General features: G+C 42.9%; 1 protein-coding gene across 1 annotated transcript in view; it reads right to left on the bottom strand.

Annotated features, from left to right (window-relative positions):
- XNDC1N (XRCC1 N-terminal domain containing 1, N-terminal like) overlaps positions 1 to 20024 on the bottom strand; it is a 36588-nt gene extending 16564 nt beyond the window's left edge. Inside the window, 13 exon segments of the mRNA XM_069469300.1 lie at positions 219 to 938; positions 1925 to 1970; positions 2736 to 2763; positions 2856 to 2945; positions 3698 to 3825; positions 6067 to 6139; positions 7966 to 8135; positions 8376 to 8461; positions 12581 to 12759; positions 13807 to 13962; positions 15105 to 15246; positions 17027 to 17202; positions 20011 to 20024. Of these exon segments, the coding sequence (XP_069325401.1) occupies positions 219 to 938; positions 1925 to 1970; positions 2736 to 2763; positions 2856 to 2945; positions 3698 to 3825; positions 6067 to 6139; positions 7966 to 8135; positions 8376 to 8461; positions 12581 to 12759; positions 13807 to 13962; positions 15105 to 15246; positions 17027 to 17071 (1863 nt within the window). The 5' untranslated portion in view covers positions 17072 to 17202; positions 20011 to 20024.
- Between the last annotated feature and the right edge of the window lie 1162 nt (positions 20025 to 21186).

Raw genomic sequence — 21186 nt, 5'->3', positions numbered from 1 at the left:
CTAGAGTGACTGCTCTCCGCTATTAGATTGAAATCCCCCTCAGAGTGGGATTCTGTAACTCCTTGTCATCAAAACAGAGATTTCTTAGAACAGAGACTGGGCCTCATCCTCTTTCTGTTGCTTCCCACTTCCCAGAACACCCAGCATAGGCCCAACCATGCTCTAGTAGAGCAACAAATATGGGGCAGCAAGGGCAGGGGGAAGGATGAGAAACCGACCTTAAACTCAGGTTCCTTGCGTGCAAGGCGCCTGAGCTCGCGGCTGAGCTGGAAGGCAGCCAGCATTGCATCCTCACTGGCCAGCGAGAGGTGGGCCCTGCTGGCAATGCCACGGTAGGTGTTGATGCGGGACAGGGAGAACTTCAGCAGGTCATAGCGGCGGGCGTTGCTGCACTCCAGGCAGGCACAGGAGACTGGGTGGGGCCGGGCAATGGTGTGGCCCTGGTCCATGAGCAGCTGTGCGATCTCATACAAGTCCTTCTGACAGGCCAGGGTGAGTGGAGTGACACCGGGTGCAAAGCGGGAACCATCAATCGATGAGTCAAAGAAAGCCAGTGAGAAAGACCTAGTGTCTACTTTGCGACCCTTCTCCCGTTCCAGCCGGGCCAGCAGGCGACGCACCGCTGCCGGCTGGTTTGTGTCCACCGCCACTAGCAGGGCTTCGTGGATCTGCCGGAAGTCAAACTTGACATTGGCCAGGAGCACATCAGTGATGGCCTCGTGGCCCAGGCGGATGGCCAGGTTGAGAGCTTCCCTCCAGGAGCGGTCCTCAGCCTCCTCCACATTCCGCAGGGGCCCGCCTGACCCACTGCTCGTGGCCTCACCCCCCGACTCCAGCAGCTGCTGCACGAGACCCAGTCGGCCCTCCTGGATGGCACCCAGGAGTGGAGGTGGGAACTTGAGCTTTTTGTTCACGATTTCAGTCCAGTTAGGCTGTGGCTGGATGGAGCGGAGAGGTGGGACCTTGAGTTTCCAACTTCCTTTGTTTTGGGGCCTCCCTCACCCTTCTGCTTCTAGCCCTAACCCTCTGTACCCAGGCACCATCACATTCTTCCTTGTCCCAAACACATACTGGCAGAAATTATCTTATTCACCATTTTATTGTGTAGATTTTCAGGTTAGGAAAGTGCCAGGACTGGGTGTGACTGGGAGCTCCTTCCTCAGCTTGACTTCTACCCTCACAAGACCCACACACATGGGGGTGGGGCCACGTGTGGGTATCTTGAGAAAGGGTAGGTTAGAGCAGGTGACGGGGCTGCACGGGGAGCATAACCCCACATGCAGGCACAAAGGATCCATCCAGGACCAGCTCCCATCTTGCTGACTTCATCTCCCAGCCGCTCATCCCTCTCAAAGTCCCAGAGCCTCTGTGAAGGGCAGGTCCGGACATGCCCACACAGGAGGGTCTTTGAACTGGGCCTTCCCCAACCCCCTCAGCGCTGACCAGGACTCCAGCAGGATCCCAACGTGCTCCTCCTCCACCAACCCCCCAGCTTTGCCCTCCGCTGCCTTGGAGGGCACTTCTGCCCCTCACTACTGCCTTGTCCCTCTTCTCTGCCAGGCCCAGCCCCATCCTCACTGCTCTTCTCTTCTGGGCCCAGGCTCAGGGCTCCAGGGGCTCTTCTCCCACCCAGAGATATCTACCGCCTGCGTGGCAGCTAGGATGCCCGTGCCACCCCTCTGGGCCAATCTACTGTTTCATTCACAGCTAGACATGGGCCCAGGATGGAGCAAGATAAGGGAGTAGAAGGCCTCTTACCGTGAGGGGGTCCATGGCTGCACCCACCTATGCTGGCAGGGACCGACAGGCTGAATTCCTGCTGTCTGCTCCCCTGACTGTGCCCAGCATTCTCCTTCCTACCCACTCAAAACCCCGCCCTGGGCCCTCCTTTTGCAGGACCAGCTGCTCCCCCTCTGCCCTGTACCCTGGGGACCGGGGGAACTTATGTTAGTGCCACACAAAGAAATCTTCTGGGAAAGGGGAGAGAGGCATATTTGCTCAAAGAAGGTGGGAATAGAATTTGGAATGTCACAGCTTGAAGGGACTTTGAGATCCTCTGGTCCAACGACCTCAGTGTGCAGATGGGGAACAGGATTTGCCCAAGGTTCCACAGCCAAGCCTAGAACCATTCCTTAGTCATTAACCCATCAGTTCCCTATAATAGCTCTGTGTATGGGAGGATGGAGGATTTTTCTGTCTCAGTTACTGAAGGTTAATTCTGGGCCCTAAGATAAATAACTTGCTTAAAGTCACAGAGCAGCACCATTACCTGATTATATTTGGGAAAGGAACCCACAAAGGATACTAAGAGTTAAGTTCACAGGATGCTGGATGTCAGTCGTGTGCTCAAAACCCACTCTCACATTCCCAGTACACCAAAGGATCTACCTGTCAGGCAATGTTTTTCTTTTCACTGGGCCTCAGTTTTCCTTTCAGGAAAATGGCCACAAGGATGTACATCACTCATAGACAGGAAGATGTTCTGGATAGTGTCCCAAGCCCAGAAGTTCCAAGGGGGAAAAGAACAGAGCTGTCCTCAGGAGAACCGGGTGCCATGGTCACAGAAGCCTTGACAACGGGGCATGGGAAATCAGGGCGCAGAGGTGCCCTCAGGCAGAGTCCTGAGGGAATGAGTGGAGGGAAAGAAGGAGGAAGGCTTGGCCTCATCAGCCCTTCTCAGCTGTCAAGAGATCCACTCCCCAGTCTTAGTCATACAGGGTGGGGGCCCAAACCACAGGACCTCATGGCTCATGCCTGAGAGACCTCCCCACACACGCTGGCATGTTCTTCTACTTCTCTTGCTGAGAACTGCAACTGGCAGATAGGGCACTGGACCCAGGAAATGGGTGGTGAACTCTCTGGGGAAGACGGGGACGAATATGGCGACGAGGAGGTCTCTCCACAAGTGGCAGCGTGCAGGGGAAGATTCTCAATGCTGAAGGAGCCTAGGGGAGAGAAGGAGGTAAACAAAACTGAGCCTGCTCCCAGGCAGGATCCCACCCCAAGAACTCTGAAGGGTATTTCTGCTGCCAAAATGCAGCTATTTTGGCAGGAAATTTACCATGGTTGATATTTCACACCCGAGAGACAATATGGTGTATCCATCAAACGTTTATTGAGTGTTTATTATGTGCCTAACAGTATGCTGGGAGCTGAGGGACACAAACCCAGGCTTGTCCTTACGGAATGTGGAGTTCCCTGGTAAAGATAAGCTATGAACACAAATAACACTGATACAAAGCAGAGGTGAGAAAAGCTAAGCCCAAGGGAATCAGAGAATGCTGCAGAAGCTCAGTCAGGAGAGATTATCTGGGTAGATCAGAGACGACTTGGCAAAGAAGTACCATTTGAACAGAGACTTAAAGAGTAAGTAGAATTTGGACATGGAGGAAGAAGTTATGAAGGAAATTCTAGGCCCTCTCCGATGGTGTTTTATATTATTTGGTTTCATGCTCATCCTTAGGGCAGGCCCCGTGTCCCTCCCTCAGCTCAGCAAACACAATGAGCAGGGGCTCAATATAGACTTGTCTGGAATTCCACTTGACTAAAAGCATAGTTACATACCTGGGAGCTGCGGAGACCACAGAGACTAGGAGTCCAAATCCAGATGCTCTTGGCAGTACCCCCAGATCTCCCATTCCTCCCTCAAGGACTGGCCTGGTTGCCACATAACAGCTCCCTGTGCCCAAGCACTTACCTGCACAGATGGGGCACTGGCCACTATCCTGGCCACCACTGCTTTGGGCCCGGGGTCGGTGTTGTTTTCTTTGCCGTGTCCTTGCTGTCCCCCTCCTGTTTGGCTGAGAGTTAGAGTTGGATGGAGGCCTGTGAGAAAGAACAGTTAAAGATCAGCTCTAAGTAAGAGGCTGTAAAGGCTGAAGGAGCCTAGAATCAGGGCAAAAATAAGTAGAATAGTTGATATGTACCTAGAAACCCTGGGTTGGCGTCCGGTTTTCCCATTTGATGTACAAGACTTGAGGGAAGCCATTTAACCCTTGAACATCTGAGAACAGAGATTCTGTACTGCCTCAGGTTTTTTATTTTTATTAAAATATTAATATAATGCACATACCATAAAATCCACCCTTTTAAAGTGTACAGTCAGTGGTTTTAGTATATTCACAAGGTTTTATAACCACTATCTCATCTAGAACATTTTTGTTACCCCTAAAAGAAACCCTGAACCCATCAGCAGTCACTCCTCATTCCTCTGACCCATAAACACTGGTAATCTCTAATCTGCTTTCTGTTTCTACGTATTTCCCTATTCTGGACATTCCATATAAGTGAGATCATACAATATGTGCTCTTTTGTGACTGACTTTTTATACTTAGCATAATGTTTTTAAGGTTCATCCATGCTGTAACAGGTGTCAGTAATATATTCCTTTTATATGGCTGAATAATATTCCATGGTTCAGGTATACCACATTTTGTTTACCCATTCATCAGTTGATAAACAATTGCCTATTATGAATAATGCTGCTATGAATATTTGTTTATAAGTCTTTTTTTGTGAACACCTGTTATAAATTCTCTGGGGTACTGACCTAGGAGTAGAATTGCTGGGTCATATGATTACTCTGTGTTTAGGTTTTTAAGGAACTGCCAAACTGTTTTCCAAGGCAGCTGCACTATTTAACATTCCCACTGGCAATGTATGAGCGTTCCAGTTTCTCCATATCTTCGCCAACACTTTGGCGAAGATGGACGTTATTGTCCATCTTTTTGATTATAGTCATCCTAGTGGGTGTGAAGTGATCACTGTGGTTTCGATTTGCATTTCCCTAATGACTAACCATATTGAGCATCTGTTTTTTTTTCTTTTTGAGACAGGGTCTCCTTCTGTTGCCTAGGCTAGTGTGTAGTGGTATCATCATAGCTCACAATAACCTCAAACTCCTGGGCTCACATGATTCTCCTGTCTCAGCTTCTGGAGTAGGTGGGACTACAGGTGTGCCTCACCACGCCCACGAAATTTTTTTTTTTTTAATTTTTTAGAGATGGGGTCTTGCTATTGCCCAGGCTGGTTTCGAACTCCTGACTTCAAGCCATCCTCCTACTGCAGCCTCCTAAAATGTTGGGATGACACGGGTGAGCTATCACATCTGGCTTGAGCATCTTTTTATGTGCCTATTGGCCATTTGCATATCTTTTTTGGAGACAACTCTATTCAGATCCTTTGTCCGTTTTTAAAATTAGGTTATCTTTTTATTGTTGACTTGTAAAGGTTCTTTATGTAGTCCAGATACAAGAACCTTATTAAATATATGATATGTAAATATTTTCTCCCATATTTTATGGATTGTCTTTTTACTTTCTTGAAAGTGTCCTTTGAAGCAGAAAATATTTAAGATTGATGAAGTCCACAAGATGCAGTGTACTCATCTCCAGATTCTGGTTCACTGCAGGCTGCCTCCTTGCCTAGAGCCAAACCTGACAACATGTGGACAAGGGTATCTTTTCTCCACTGCCCTTAGGTGCAGACACTAGAGATCAAGACTCAGACACAAGGATACTCTCTGACCTAACTAAAGCCAAGAGCAGGGAGCCAGATGCAGTGGGTCGTGCCTATAGTTCCAGCTTCTTGGGAGGCTGAGACAGGATGATCGTTTGAGACCAGCCTCAGAGACATAGTGAAACCCTATCTCTTAAAAAAAAAAAAAAAAAAAAGAGGCTGGCGCTATGGCTCATGACAATAATCTCAGTGTTTTGGGAGGCCAAGGTGGGAGGATCATTTGAGGCCAGTATTTTGAGACCAGTCTGGGAAACATAGTGAGACCCCCCCCCATCTCTATAAAAAAATAGAAAAATTAGCCAGGTGTAGTGGTGTGTGCCTGTAGTCCCAGCTACTCGGGAAGCTGAGGTGGGAGGATGGCTTGAGCCTGGGAGTTCGAGGCTGCAGTGAGCTGTGATGAAGCCATTGCACTCTAGCCCAGGTGAGAGAGCGAGACCCTATCTCAAAAAATTAAAAAAAAAAATGAGTCGGGGAGGAAGGAAGGACAGCCACATAAGGGCAATAAGGTTTGGGGAGGTGATCTGGGTCTTTCATGTTGACCTACTTACCTTTGGTCATGCACTTTCTGTCTTTTCATCCTGCCCACATCATTCTTGGAGTTTGGCTCCTCTGCTCTGGGCTCTGTGTTAGAAATGCTCATTAAATCCAGCTCTGTAACAAAAGGGTCTTCATGTATTTCATTCTGTTAAGAATATTCTTTCTACCCTCTTTGCCTTGCTAATTCTTTCTTACTCTGCAAGCCTTAGATGAAATGATATTAATAATTTCTATGAGGCCATTCCATTATGCTTTTCCTTGAAAGTACTTACCACTGTTTTAAGTTTTAAATTTATTTGTGTGACATGGACATGTGTTTTTCCATCAGGGTAAGAGCATTCCTATTTTATTTACTGTGGTATCCCTGGCACATAGCACAGCGCCTGGCACATAAGAGATGTTCAGTAAATATCTATCAAATGAGTGCTAATAAAGAAAACCCCACCATCTGTCTAGTTATTCAGAATTTATGAAACACTTTGTACAGCATTTAATATATTTCAAAGTACTTTCATAGCTCCAGTGCCCAGGCTGTAATAGTGCCCCAAAATGATTTAAGTTCCCTTCTGTGCTCCTTCTCTTAAAATGAGACAGCTTTCCTTATGTGGTCGACAGCTTCTGAAATGGTTGTTGCCTCCTGGTGTTCATGCCTCCCCTTCAGTGTGGGCTGGACTTGGTAACTTGTTTCTAATGAACAGAATCTGGTAAAAGTGATGGGATGGCATTTCTGTGACTAGGTTACAAAAGGCTGTGACTTCTGTCTTGCTAGTGCTCTTGCTCTCTCTCGCTGGCAAGCTTCCTTGCTCTCTTGTTTGCTCATTCTGATGAAACAAGCTGCCATACCATGTGATGCTCCATGGAGACTCTCCCGTGGCAAAGGGACTGAGGGAAGCCTCAGTCCAACAGTCATGGGGAACTGCATCTCACCACAACCAGGTGACTGAGCTAGGAAGCAGACCCTTTCTGGTTGAGTCTTGAGGTGACTGCAGCCTGTGACAGACCCAGAGCCAGAGGACCCAGCTAAGCCATGCCTGGATTTCTAACCATCACTAACTTTAAGATAATACATGTTGTTTTAAGCTACCAAGTTTTGGGGCAAGTTATTATGCTATAAGAGATAACCAATATGCCCTATTTTTGTAATGAAATGATATACTCATTATTTCACTATTTTGTTTAGTCCTTTGAAATGCAGACAAACCTTTTCCTTTTTAAAAATTTTCCTAATAAAACAATGAATCATCCTGTTTTCTTAACTTTTCAAAGAAAACCCAACTGTCTTCCTCTCTCTTACTGTCTAGAATAGTAAAAAGAATAAGAGCTGTAGGGTTCAAATCCTGGCTCTGCCTCTTATTAGCTGTGTGACTCAGAAAATTTAACCTTCCTGAACCTCAGATTCTTTTGTAAAATGAGGATAACAATATGTACTTCCTAAGTTTGTTGTGAACATTAAGTAGGTAAAGTCTGTAAAAGTGCCCAGCAATGTCTAGTGCAAAGTAACATTCTAAAATACTTTTTATTCCTTTCTTTCTCTGCGGTAAAATTACACTATTCCCCTACCTTATTCCTCTAATAAACTACATATACCACAACCTTGATTTAATGATCTTTCTGAGATGATCACAGAATATTAATACTGCAAGAGGACTAAATACTATTTGGTTTAATTCCTTCACTTTGAAGTAGAGGGAATTGAGGCCCAAAGAAATAAGGATTCCTGTTTCCTAGATTCCTAGGCCCTCCTTTTTCAATTACAATACAATATTTGATTTCCTTCTGGTAACAAGATAATGAAAAGTGTCTTTTCTAGCACATGAAGTCCTACTTGTAAGCCATCCCTGTATAGCAGTGGTACATTCAGAGAGAAAGGTCATTGCTAGGGACAGTAAGGAGCAGGTCAGGGGCCTCACCTGTGCTATCTGGACGACTAGTACCTTGTTCTGCATGGTTGTTCTTCGGGCTCGCCATGCTGGCTGGTGTCTGGAGGGCAGCCGAAAGCACCATGCGGGCTGAACGCCCCAGACCCCCTGGCTGCAGCTGCGTTAGTATGTTCCTGAGCTCTGAAATTTTCTTGGTGTTCCTGCAGGGAAACAGAGTATGTGGTTTCACTCAGGACATAGACCCCATTCTGTTCACCTAAGTAAATGGCATCTAAATGAGAAAGCTGGTTTGATATACAGATAGGGTTAGGCTTAGGGTATGTGAAGAATTCAGCAAACCTAGGCTGGGTTTGTATGCCTATGAGTGACTTGGTAGCCTTTTTTTCTGGGAGAAAGCTCTGAGAAATGGCTGGGAGACCTCCACTCTGGCAGCTACGTACGTCTGGGGATCTGGGAAGAATGTCCTCCGGATGGAAGGATTAGCCAACCAGGGGCTGGGACCAGACTCCTGAACATCAGAAGATCCCTAAGAAGAAAATAGAGAAACATGAAATACCAAGATTCACCACTAGGGGACACTGCTACCCAGTGCCAGGGCCTACTTTGAACCGATTGAACTCTTTTGGGATATTTATCATTCTCTTCTAAATATTATTTAATAATATTGTTTAATTTTCAGTATGATTTATTTGTGAACAATTTTAGCTACCATTTTTAGACATCCATAAAGAGAAGTGTGGGTATATATGTATGTACGCATACGTAGGTAGCACATCTCTGGCATTAGCCACTGTATCTATCACAGGCATTTTATAACCTCCTTACTTCTAGCTCCAGAAATATCTATGTGCAATAATCTCCCAATAGATCTTTTCTGCATAAAGATTTTATCTATGTCATATGCTACAGTTTCTTAATACTTTGACAAAATTTATCTGTGACTATTTTTTTTATTTACCCAAATTTCCTTTCTCCCCTTACATTAAAATTTCTTTTTCTTTAATTTTTAGCTCTATTCTTCCATTCCACCATAGATTTTTTTTCTTTTTTTTTTTTTTTTGAGACAGGGTTTCTCTCTGTTACTTAGGATAGAGTGCAGTGGTGTCATCATAGCTCACTGCAACCTCACACTCCTGGGCTCAAGGGATCCTCCTGCCTCAGCCTCCCAAGTAGCTACAGGCACATACCACCACAGCCCGCTAATTTTTCTACTTTTTTTGTAGAGATGGGGTCTCACTCTTGCTCAGGCTGGTCTTGAGCTCCTGACCTCAAGTGATCCTCCTGTGTTGGCCCCCCAAAGTGCTAGGATTACACGCACGAGCCACCATGCCTAGCTCATCACAGATTCTTTTAAAGGTAAAGGTCTTTCTTGCAAAGCATGGCTTTGGCCTCACTCTGCAGGCTTGAGATGTATTTTCATTCTCATTCACTGTTTAATATTTTCTATTTGTCATTACAATCTCTTCTTGGACCTAGCATTAATTTTGAAATATTTTGTTTAATTTTCCAGGGTTTTCATTTTTTCTTTACCTTCCATATGAATGCCAGAGTGAATTCTACTAGCAAGGGTATCTATAGGGGTGTGTAGAGATTGTTTATTTAACCTTAACTCTGAATGAGATTAATCATTAGGGATTGAGCTTCAGAGCACAGGGTAGTTGGAGTCAAACGGCCTTGGTTCAAATCTACTCTAAGACTTACCTGACAGTGTGACCCAGGATACCCCACTAAATTTCTGTGTTTCTGTGTCCTTACTGGAAAACTGATGATCATAATAACCCTATTTCATAGGGTTAAAAGCCCTTATGTTCTGCTTTTATTGTAATATACCAATTAGAATGATACATTAGGAAAGAAGCCTATGACATTTCAGACAAAATTATAAAATTGAGTGCCATCAATTTGTTTCCATGTACCATCTGTCTACTGTAGAAACATGTATGTTTCACACTGCTGTTGATATTCAACGCCTTTCTGACACAGCTCTGGAGTTACTGACTCTCTTCCTTCTCTGTCCCACTATGGTCCTCGAGGTGCAGAGTAATTTAGATGGCCAAAATGGAAAGGACTCTGGGAAACTGTTGTTTATACTAAAACTAGGGTGACCATATGTCCTGGTTTACCTGGGACAGTTCTGCTTTATGTCTGTTGTCTCAGTATAATTAGTAATAGTACTCTCTTTTGCCCTTCAAGTGTCTTAGTTTCGATGATAAATTTTATGATGACTCTATCTACAACTCCCCTTTGAAAGGTCACTTATATAATCAACATTTACACTAAAAACCTACTTTGCTCTAGGCATTGTTCTGGGTGCCAGGAATGTATTACAGAACAAGACAGACAGGTCCCTATTCTCAAAGGGTTTCCATTTTATTGAATTGCCAAGATCTCAGAGATCTAGCTCCATTTATGTCAGTTCTCAGCACCACAATATTGGAAGCTGATAGAGCAGACCAAACTCCCTCCTTCCTTTGGTCCTTTTATTAATACTTTTTTTAGCCCTTTCCATAATGGAAGAACAAATCTCAGACCAAGCTTGACTTTGTTTCAGCTCTCTGGGTCTCTCCTAAGACTGCACTACAAAAGCATCTACTTTTTTTCTCTTCCTGATGCTGTCTCCTCTTTTTCTCAGAACTTCAACAGGAGTGACTATTGTGAGGTTCACTCCTATGAATTGGAATTCCTTTGGATGTCAAATGTTTGAAGCTTCTAAGAAATGTATTATGTGCAGAGGAAGGAGAAAGGTGTAATGACAGGAGACTTGATTTCTAGTCTGTACTCTGTTCTGACTCATTGTACAACTTTGAATATGTAAAACTTTCCCTATCTGAGATGTAAAATGAGATGGTTGGGGCATGATGATCTCTAAGTGTTTTTCATCTCTACAATTCTGACTTCAGCTTTGTGTGATTATACATTCATATTTGTAAGTGAAATATGAGGGAGGGAACTGCCTTGGAAAGATAAATGGAGATATGAGTGACAAGAAAGCAGGAGGAGAGGAGTCAGAATAGGCTTAAGAATGTAACAGAGTAGTAACACCTCCTCCCATAGACATGGAAGGGAAATATTAAGAGTGGGGAATATGTAACAGAGGGAATGGTCTGAAAAAAAAAAACCAGCAAAAATATTTTCTTTCTCTTTAAAACATCCTCCACTCCTTTTTGAGAACTAAAACCTGCATCCCTGCCTCAGGCCAGGGGTTGGGAGGGGCAGGGTAAGTCTTTTGTTATTCGTGCTAAAGGAGATGGCTCAGCTCAGACCTGGTAAAAGGAGGTCCCGGGTGGAGGTCAGGAGATTGTCTTTAGCTGAGATGGGACAATCAGAATCATCAACTATAGTTGAACTGTAATTGCCTGAAGCTGAGAATCCATCCTTTAAAAGCTCTGCATTTCTGCTTATTATTAGGATGATGGCATTTCAGACAGCAGTTTCCATCCTCCTCTTTTGCTGGCAAAGTAATAAAATTTCTCTTTCCTTCTCTTCAAACCACTTGTTCTCATTCTTCTGATGAGGGCTTGAGGACAAGTGGCACAGCTTTTGCTAACAAGAAGAAAAAGTAACTAGAAAATTGGCTGAGCTGGGCACGGTGGCTCACGCCTGTAATCCTAGCACTTTGGGAGGCCCAGGTGGGAGGATTGCTTGAAGTCAGGAGTTTGAGACCTTGTCTTTACAAAAAAAAAAAAAAAAAAAGAAAGAAAGAAATTAGCCATGTATGGTGGCACATGCCTGTAGTCTCAGCTACTTGGGAGATTGAGGTGGAAGGATTGTAGGAGCCCAGGAGTGTGAGTTTGCACTAAGCTGTGATGATGGCACTGCACTCTATCCCAGGTAACAGAACAAGACCCTGTCTCCATAAAAAAAAAAAAAAAAAAAAAAAAAAAAAGAAAACTGGCTGAGAAAATGGGTAGTAAACTGACATAACTTCAAGGCCAGAAACCCATACATCTTCTCTTAGGAGTACAGACATACCCCATTTTATTGTACTTCGCTTTATTGTGTCTTACAGATACTGGACATAATGCTATTGCACACTTAATAGACTACAATATAGTATAAACATAAATTTTTATATGCATTGGGAAACCAAAAAATTTGTGTGATTCACTTTATTGCAGTTGACTGGAACCAAACCTGGAACAGCTCCGAGGTATGTCTATATATGTGTGTTGTATAGGAAGAAAAGCAGGGGGACAAAGGAAATTGCAGAGCACATATCCAAGGCTATAACTTTGCATGGCAGGTGGGTCAGGGAACAACAATGATTGAGGGACTGCAAGGAAGCCATGGGACTTTTAAATGCTGAAAGACACAGCCCCCCTCAGAACCTAGAAATAAACTATGAGGTCAAATTTGTACTCAAAAGGAATTTCATTATGGCTAAAGAACAAATGATCTAATAGCTTGTGTACACTGTATTCAAGGCTCACACTCTCGCATCTTCTATGTGTGAGAGAGGGAAGCAGAGGAATTCTCTCCTACCTGTAAGAAAGGGTATCAAGCCCACTGATGCTTGCATGTGTGTGTGTGTGTGTGTGTGTGTGTGTGTATCCCTCAATCAAGCCTCCATCAAGCATCAGCTTCTTATCCAGAAACCTGAAAAGGGAGTGAAAATACTAAATCCTTGCTTCACCATCATACATACCTGGCTCAGGCCAGAGCTCACAGGGGTTGAGGGACCCATCACAGGGTCATCTAAGGAGTCCAGAGAGGAACGCACCCGCAGAAAGGACAGGCCAAAGGACTGATGGCGTGTGAAGGGTTGGGAACAGGTAAGGCGAAGTCGATCCCATGACTCTTCCGAAGCTGGAGCCAGGAAATCATCTCAAGGGAAAAAGAGAAAGGAAATGAGCACTAAAGGAAATGCATAAAAGGGAGGGAGACAGGAAGAGAAGATCAACACTGAGGAAAGGAAAGACAGGGTCTATATAGCGTGAACTCCAACAGCAGGAAGAATGGAGGTAATCAGCAAGTGTCCCTCAGACTTTGGTGCTCAGGTATGGCCAGGCAGGCCAGTCAGGGCCTCTCAAACCCTGTCCCTTGCCTTCCCACCATCACTCGTCTGTCATGGTTCACACGATTCCCAGTGTGAGTATCTCCTCATTCTGCACCTCTCCAGGGACCTCATCAATATCTCATTTGAACAGGAGGTACCTGTAGTGCTGGGGTCTGGGGAGACCATTTGCCAAGAAGGTTAGCTGAGACATACTGACCCTTCCTGGACCATAAGACTTCAACTTCCCTCACACCACCACGTGCCCTACACACTGACAGTATTACATTCCAATATCACAAATCCGCCACCTCTTCAATTCCTAATGCTAGCCAGTCAGTGCTTCAACGCCTCCACCTCATATGTCACTCTTCCTTTACAACATTACAAACACCTCCAACTTAAACACAGACAAATCCTTACACGATCATAAGTCCCTAGAGGTCAGGCATTGGATCTTATGTTTCTACTGCAGTGCCTAGTGAACACAGAGATTTGCATAAACAGAATTCAGGAAACACTATATGCTGCATAACTAAAACCATAATATAGCCTGTTATCACTTACATAAACGTGTATCCTACACCCACACTTACATACGTTTATACAAACAAAAATAGGTTAATCAATAAGTATGTGTAAATATAAATCCTAGTTCATAAATCTCCCCAGCTATCCTGCATTCTCATCATGCAGACCACCCACACAAATATACCACTCATTAACTACCCAGTCGCCCCAACAGATATAACCAAGCCCCTGCACAACCTCCCTTGCACAGTCTGCATCTAACAGCACATCCAGCCCTCTATAGTACTGCATCTCTCTTTTTCCTAAAGATTCCACTCCACCCTCCTTTCTGCTTTTGCCCTCTTTACCAGCTTTAAACATGCGGACCCCTGAGCAGTTCTTGCCCTGCTTTGAGTCAGCTAGGGACATCAGCATGGTTGCAGGAAGCAGGGTGACGAAAGGTCTGTCCAAGGACCAGGAAGAACGGCCCACATCTATTTGCAGGAAAGCACAGCCACAGTTACCTGGGGACAAAAGGTTGAGAGAAAGATAAGGAAGATGGGATGACTGCAGATGAGGGAATAGGGTAGGAAGAGGAAACTCCTCTACCCTAGAGCTAGCTATAAGCCAGAAAGGTCCAGTAACATGTGTAGTTCCTCAGGGAGTCAGTAACTGGAATGGGATGAGACCCCGGGCCACTAAATGACATGTTTAGTTCCTCCCAGCTGGAAACCTTCCCGAGTGAAGAGACATGGGCTTCCCTGTCCTCTGGCCCTGGAAAGCAGTGCTAAATTCTGCCTCTCTTAAATCCTTGCAAGGAAGGCTTATATCTCTCTGTCCTGACAAAGCTGAGACCAGTGGTCTTTGACAGTTCTCTATTCCAGAGAATTCTATGGACAACCTTCTTTTTTTTTTTTTTTTTTTTGAGACAGAGTCTCACTTTGTTGCCCGGGCTAGAGTGAGTGCCATGGCATCAGCCTAGCTCACAGCAACCTCAAACTCCTGGGCTCAAGCGATCCTACTGCCTCAGCCTCCCGAGTAGCTGGGACTACAGGCACGCGCCACCATGCCCGGCTAATTTTTTCTATATATATTTTAGTTGTCCATATAATTTCTTTCTATTTTTAGTAGAGACGGGGTCTCGCTCTTGCTCAGGCTGGTCTCGAACTCCTGACCTTGAGCGATCCACCAGCCTCGGCCTCCCAGAGTGCTAGGATTACAGGCGTGAGCCACCGCGCCCGGCCTGGACAACCTTCTTGATCCATAAACTCCTATGCAGCCTTCCCAGATTATCCCTGCACAGTTCATCCCTCCAGCATCCTCTTGACCTAATATTTAGAGGTGTATACACATCCTATTTGTTGGCACTTATAATTATGTCAATGTCCTAAGGCTCTACCCAGACCACTCAGATCAAAGTAGGGCAGGTACATTACATAATTCAGGGAGTGCCCTTCACACTGTATACTCTGTGAATGGAGCCCTTGGAGTTCTCCACACAGACCTGCTTCAAGGGCAAGGGCCACAGTTCCCCTTCACACTCAGGTAGGACTTATTCTATGAAGGCTGCTCAGCCAGAATGAATGGAGACACATTAGTGGAGTGGTGAGAAGGAATGTCACTCCTGTGTCTTCCTTCACAGGTTCCTAGGCCCTAGAGAACTCACCCACATCAATGTAGCCAATGGGCACTGCCCTCTCCAGCTGTAGCTCCACTTTCAGTTGCCCACTCTTGTCCCGAGGGCAGCTGAGCCAAGGTCTCCTCTGACTGTCGGGGTTCAGCAAGTTCTCTACAGGATACTTGGGATCCTAAGTCAGAGAGAGCAGGAGAAGACTTTCACTGAGTCCAATGGAAAAAGGATGCCAAAGAATGAGGGCTCCCTACAATCCCAACCCTTTCCAGACATCCTAACATGATAGAAAGGAACTAGCTTGGAGTCCACAAGAATACAGCTACCACGTGCCAAGTGGTCTATAGATACCACTTTCCTCTACATCATTTACCAGACTACTTCGTTTAATCCTCATAACAACTCTTAGGTGGTTTCTATTATTACTTCTTAGTTAACAGATCAATAAACTGATGCTTAGAGAGGTTCAGAAACTTCTCAAAGGCCATAGGCCTAATAGCCAACCTAAGCAGAATTTCCAGGTTTCTGAAACCAGAGCTCTTAACCACCACATTATACTATTTCTTTTCATTTATAAAACCTTTTCAAAGACATTTATTTATCTTCATATTTATCCTATGAGATAAGAAAAGCAAAGATTTGTTTCTATGAACCTGACATTGTGAACACAGCAGTTTATATTTTACAAGTGAAGCTTAGATATAAAGTGATTATTCAAAGTCAACAGTAGTGACATTGAGATATAAATTATGAGTTCTAGCTCAAAGTCAGATATGTTTTGGTTGAGAGGCCTTGAGCAAACGACTTTATTTCTCTAGATCTAAATTTCTTCATCCATAAGTAAAGGCAGAGAGTAGACTCATGGTTTTCAACCTTGCTTTTTGTTTCAGCAATAAGATCTTTTCTTTTAACTGAAAACTTACACTGATATGTGTGTGTGCATAGTTTTTTAACAAATAAAAGTGGAGGTCTGGTTAAAACACAGGTTGGGGGCCTAGAGACATGCTTGTCTCCCTCCCTTCCACTTCTAGAAGTGGGTCCCCAAAGAGTGTAGTTTGAAAACCATGATGTTAGAAGACAGCTATTCTCTAGCATTTTATAAGGCTAAGCGTCTGTGAAGAAAACTGTTTAGGCTTGCCATGCAGGTAAGGAGGGTAAGTGTAATTTTTATTTCATTTAAAATAGGGGTTAATATTTAATATATTAGTTCTTAAACCCCCAAGGGTCTTTCTGAAATGTGTGAGAATGTTTTTGATTGTCATAATGACTAGAAAGCAATATTGTCATTAGGGCTTGGGGACCAGGGATGCCAAATATCCCACCATGCAAATGATACTGCTACAAAATGCAGACTTAGCCCCCAACTGCAAATGGCACCCCTTGACAAAGACCAGGGTAAGAGAAAGAGAACAGATGGGAGAAGGGGTAAATGGATAGAGCAGAGGAAAGGGTGGAAAGTCCCTAAGAATTATCACATTGGATCAGGCCTGGGCTCAGGGCCCAGGATCCAGCTCTAACTGGGATATTATAGAGCTTTTAGGGAAAAGGCTGAGATTACACTTTATGGTGGTGGTGATATCCTCACAGGTCTGGGATTACCTCAAGTGTCCTGGCCTACTCTTAATGACAGAGTGAGCAAACTGCCCTTCTGGGCATTCTGGTGCAGATTCTGGGCCTACAGCCTTGCCAGCTGTAGGGATTCAAACTATGGGCGGAATCCTGAGGGTGCTTCCTTCTTTACTTCCAACTTCTAGGAACACCTCTTTCATGCTTCCTGCATTTCTCTGAGAACAACCTGAAGGCACGAGCTATTTCTCCTCTTAGACTCTGAACTCCCAGAGAAGGCACAATGTCTCTTCTATTAGATTGGGAGTTTCCTGAAAGTGGAGCCAAGTCTCCTATTTTTCTCACTCCTTTCTGTCATCAAGAAAAAAAATCATGCCTGCTAATTAATATACCTGAGAGGAGAATGATACCACGTGGCTGATTTTCACAGGTGCCATAGTGGGCCCAGTAGCTGTCCCAAGTATAAGGCAAAAATGCTTTCTCCCAAGATTTCTTCTGTCACCACTTTGGCACTGCCTATGTTTTGGTCCTGTCAGCTTCCAGAAGACAAAGAATCCTCACATTACTCCTGAAGAAGAGAACAAAAGAAAAATTAACTAGCTGTGGCTGTGACAACAGGAGATATTTGCAGCAGTTACCCCATTTCTGATGACCAACATGGGCCTGGTGGGCAGAGAGTAGATCTGGACCAGCTGAGACTCCAACAAATGTGAAATCACTGGAACACAACCACAAGGCAACAGAGCAGCTGGTACAAAATAATATATTGATATGTTAATGTTGGATTTATATGTAGGTGAGCTCCCAAGGGCATGAATTGTGCCTTAAGTCATTCATCTTTATATTCCCAGAGCCTAGCACATAGATGGACAATAAACGTTCAACTAAATATATGATACAACTCTTTTGTTTTCTTTCTTTCCATAAAAATGAATCTTACTAAATTAGCTTTTCATTAAGTTACTCCTCTACTAGAACTCTTTAATGGCTTGTTGATATATGAAAATTCCTTGCTTTATAGTAGGTACTTAATAAATATTAACTCGGCTCCTCAAAGCATCTATAATATAGATCTCTGTTTCCTGCTTCATCTTCTACTATTCTTTTCATCAGAGGATGTGCTTTACCTATTCATTGTTTTGCTTATTTAATGTTAAAAAGTTCATATGGGTATTTGTACATTGTCTTTTGCTAAACTTTTTACAGAAAAGTTTAAATATTATACATATTAGTATAATAAATTCTCATGCATCTATCACCTTGCTTCAACTATTCCTCGGCAAAAAGAGTGTTAAAGTTGTCTGAATGTCTTTAGGTGTGATCTCTCTTCAAATGTTTATACCTGTCCATTTTACTCATGTTTGTTACCTACCTGGTTCCTGAAAATGGCTCTATGATCTCTGATATATTCCCATCAAAAAAATTTTTTTTCCTACCTCCAAGATTTTTATCATGCCATTGCCTCTGTTTGGAATGCTCTTTCTCTTTCCCATTTGTCAAATCTAATGCATCTTTGGTGCTCAAATTTCACCTCCCCTCTGCTTAACCAGCTCAGGGTAACAGCTCCATCCTGTCAATTCTCATTTAGCATTTAACACAGAGTGCCTCATATTAAATTATATGGGTATATGTCTTATGTCCCTTGACAAATTGTAATCTCTGGGAGGACAGGCTTCCTGTTTGACTTATTGCTGTAGAACCAATGTAAGAGGGAGAAGGATATAGTTCCTGATTTGCAAATGTCTGCTGAATGAATGACCATGAAAATTGACCTTTAGGCAGGGTGCAGTGGCTCACATCCGTAATTTCAGCACTTTGGGAGGCTAAGACAGGAAGGTTGCTTGAGGCCAGGAGTTCGAGACCAGCCTGGGCAACATAGCAAGACCCTGTCTCTACAAAGAAATAGAAGAATTAGCCAGGTGTGGTGGTGCACACCTATAGTCCCAACTATTCAGGAGGCTGAAGCAGAAAGATCACTTGAACCTTCAAGGATCACCTTGAACAGGAGTTTGCGGTTGCAGTGAGCTATGACGACGCCACTGCACTCTAGCCGCTACAACAGAGTGAGACCCTGTCTCAAAAACAAAGCAATAAAAAAACCTTCCTGTCTATAGAAACATGAGTAGACTCCAGAAACAGACTCATATAAATGAGAAGTTAAAACCAGTTAGGTTGATTACAAGGCAGTGCAGCATCATGATTCTGTTATGAATAAATGGTGTTCAGAAAACTGATGGACAATGTGAAGAAAAATACAAGTAGATCTCTAACTCATAACATATCTAAAAAATTATACCCAAATGGATCAAAGACAGAAACATGAAAACCAATAAGACAACATAAACCAGATTAAAATACAAATGACTAACTGAAAGAAGATATTTACAACACGTGTAAACTTGGAAAGTATTCAGAAAACATTTTTTTTAACTACAAATCAGTAAGAAAATGGCAGGCAATCTGATAGAAAACTGAGGAGACGATATAAACATACAATTCATATAAGATAAAATCTGAATGACCAAAAAACCCATATAAAAAAATCCTTAGCCTTTCTGGTCATAAGGAAATCGCAAATATCATTTCTTACCTGTAGGACTACCAAAAACTTAAAAGTCTGATAAAATAAAGGATTGGCAAAAATGCGGGAAAATGGGACACTTTAAAAACACTTTCAGCACATCTCAATTCTGACTAGCCACATTTCAAGAATACAATAGCCACATGTGGTTGGTAGCTAATTTATTTGAATAAACCAGCTCTAGAGAGAGATGTATGCACAAAAAGACACATACAATGTTTCTAACTGCACAAATCATAAAACTCTAATGTCTATCAATTGAGGAACAGATAAATGAAATGTATCATATAATAGAGTACTATAGAACAGTTAAAATGAATTAGACATAAATGTACATAAACATAGGCCTCAAAACTATTGTGTGAAAAAGTTAAGTTGCAGAGTGATACATAGAAAATTTTGTGTTACTGACACAATACAATACTCTATATTGTTTACAGATACACATGTATTTTTGAATAGACCGGGAGTTCTCAGTTAATTCATAATAATAGTTGCTTCTGGAGAGGATGAGAGGGTGATGGGCTTGAGAGCAGAAGAAACAGGTATTCAACTTTTATTGTATTATTTTACCTTTTAAAAAATTTTAAAAATTTTACCTTTTAAAAAAATGAGGACATAAATAGATCAGGATGTCAATAGTCAATTTAAGGTGATGGGCACACAGTGTTTATAATATTCTCCATATTAGTTTCACATAATAATAATTATTCTTAAGTAAATGAACCCAGAGAAAAAGAAATCATTACATCAAAAAGAAACCTCTACTTGTATGTTTATCACAGCACAACTCACCATCACAAAGATCCAGAATCAACCTAAGTGCTCACCAACTGATGATAAGAAAATGTGGTATACACACCATGGAATACTACTCAGCAATAAGAATGAAATAATGGCTTTTACAGCAACTTAGATGGAACCAGAGGCCATTATCCTAAGTGATTGAGGAACAGAAAAATATTAGGTTAGTAAGTATGAAATGTCCAATTTCCTTAAGTACTAAATTTGACAGTTGAGATCTGACATTTCACTTTGACACATCTTGTTTTTATCGTGAAGGTACATTTTCATTCTGTCTAAGGCACATTTTGGCATGTGATTATCTTTCACATTTTTTTTAGAGCAATTTTTGTGAAACCATGGATAAGTTGAAAATTCGTGTTATTTTTGAATATGAGTTCTATGGTGGAACCAATGCAGCACAGACAGTTCGAAATATTAACAAAATGTTTGGGAAGGGTGTGGCTAATGAACACATTGTAAGTTGATAGTTTGAGAAGTTCCATTCCAGTCATTTTAATCTTGAAAATGAACCACGTGGGCAACCTGAAACCAACAGGGAATATGATCAGCTGAAAGCTGTAGTGGAAGCAAATCCATCTCAACCTACTGTGAATTAGCCACAAGGTTTGGCATTACTATTCCAACAATATTGGACCATTTGAAATAAATTGGCAAGGTAAAGAAGCTGGATAGATGGGTTCCGTGTGAATTAAACAAGCGTCAGAAGAGAAATCATCTCAAAGCTTGCCTTTCTTTGCTGTCATGAATAAAGGCGAACCATTTCTACACTGTATTGTTACATGTGATAAAAAATGGATTCTTTTTGACAATCATAAGCATTCCACACAATGGTTGGATAAAGATGAAGTGTCAAAACACAGTCCAAAACCAAATATTCATCAACAAAAGCTAATGGTGTCTGGTGGTCCAGCGCTAGTATTATCCACTGCAGCTTCATGAAACCTGGTCAATCAATTACAGTGGATGTCTATTGCAACCGATTGGACAAAATGATGAGGATGCTTGTGATTAAGCAGGTGAAATTGGTCACTAGAGATAGGCCAATCCTCTTGCAAGACAATGCTGGACCACATGTCGCACAAACAACGCTATTCAAACTACAGAAGCTGGACTTGGAAATTCTCTGTTATCCATTGTATTCACCAGACCTTGCACCAACTGACT

The sequence above is a fragment of the Eulemur rufifrons genome, chromosome 6, assembly GCF_041146395.1.
Source record: "Eulemur rufifrons isolate Redbay chromosome 6, OSU_ERuf_1, whole genome shotgun sequence".
NCBI classification, from domain to species: domain Eukaryota; kingdom Metazoa; phylum Chordata; class Mammalia; order Primates; family Lemuridae; genus Eulemur; species Eulemur rufifrons.
The sequence above is the reverse complement of the archived record's forward strand: the minus strand, read 5'-3'. Positions and strand labels throughout refer to the sequence as shown.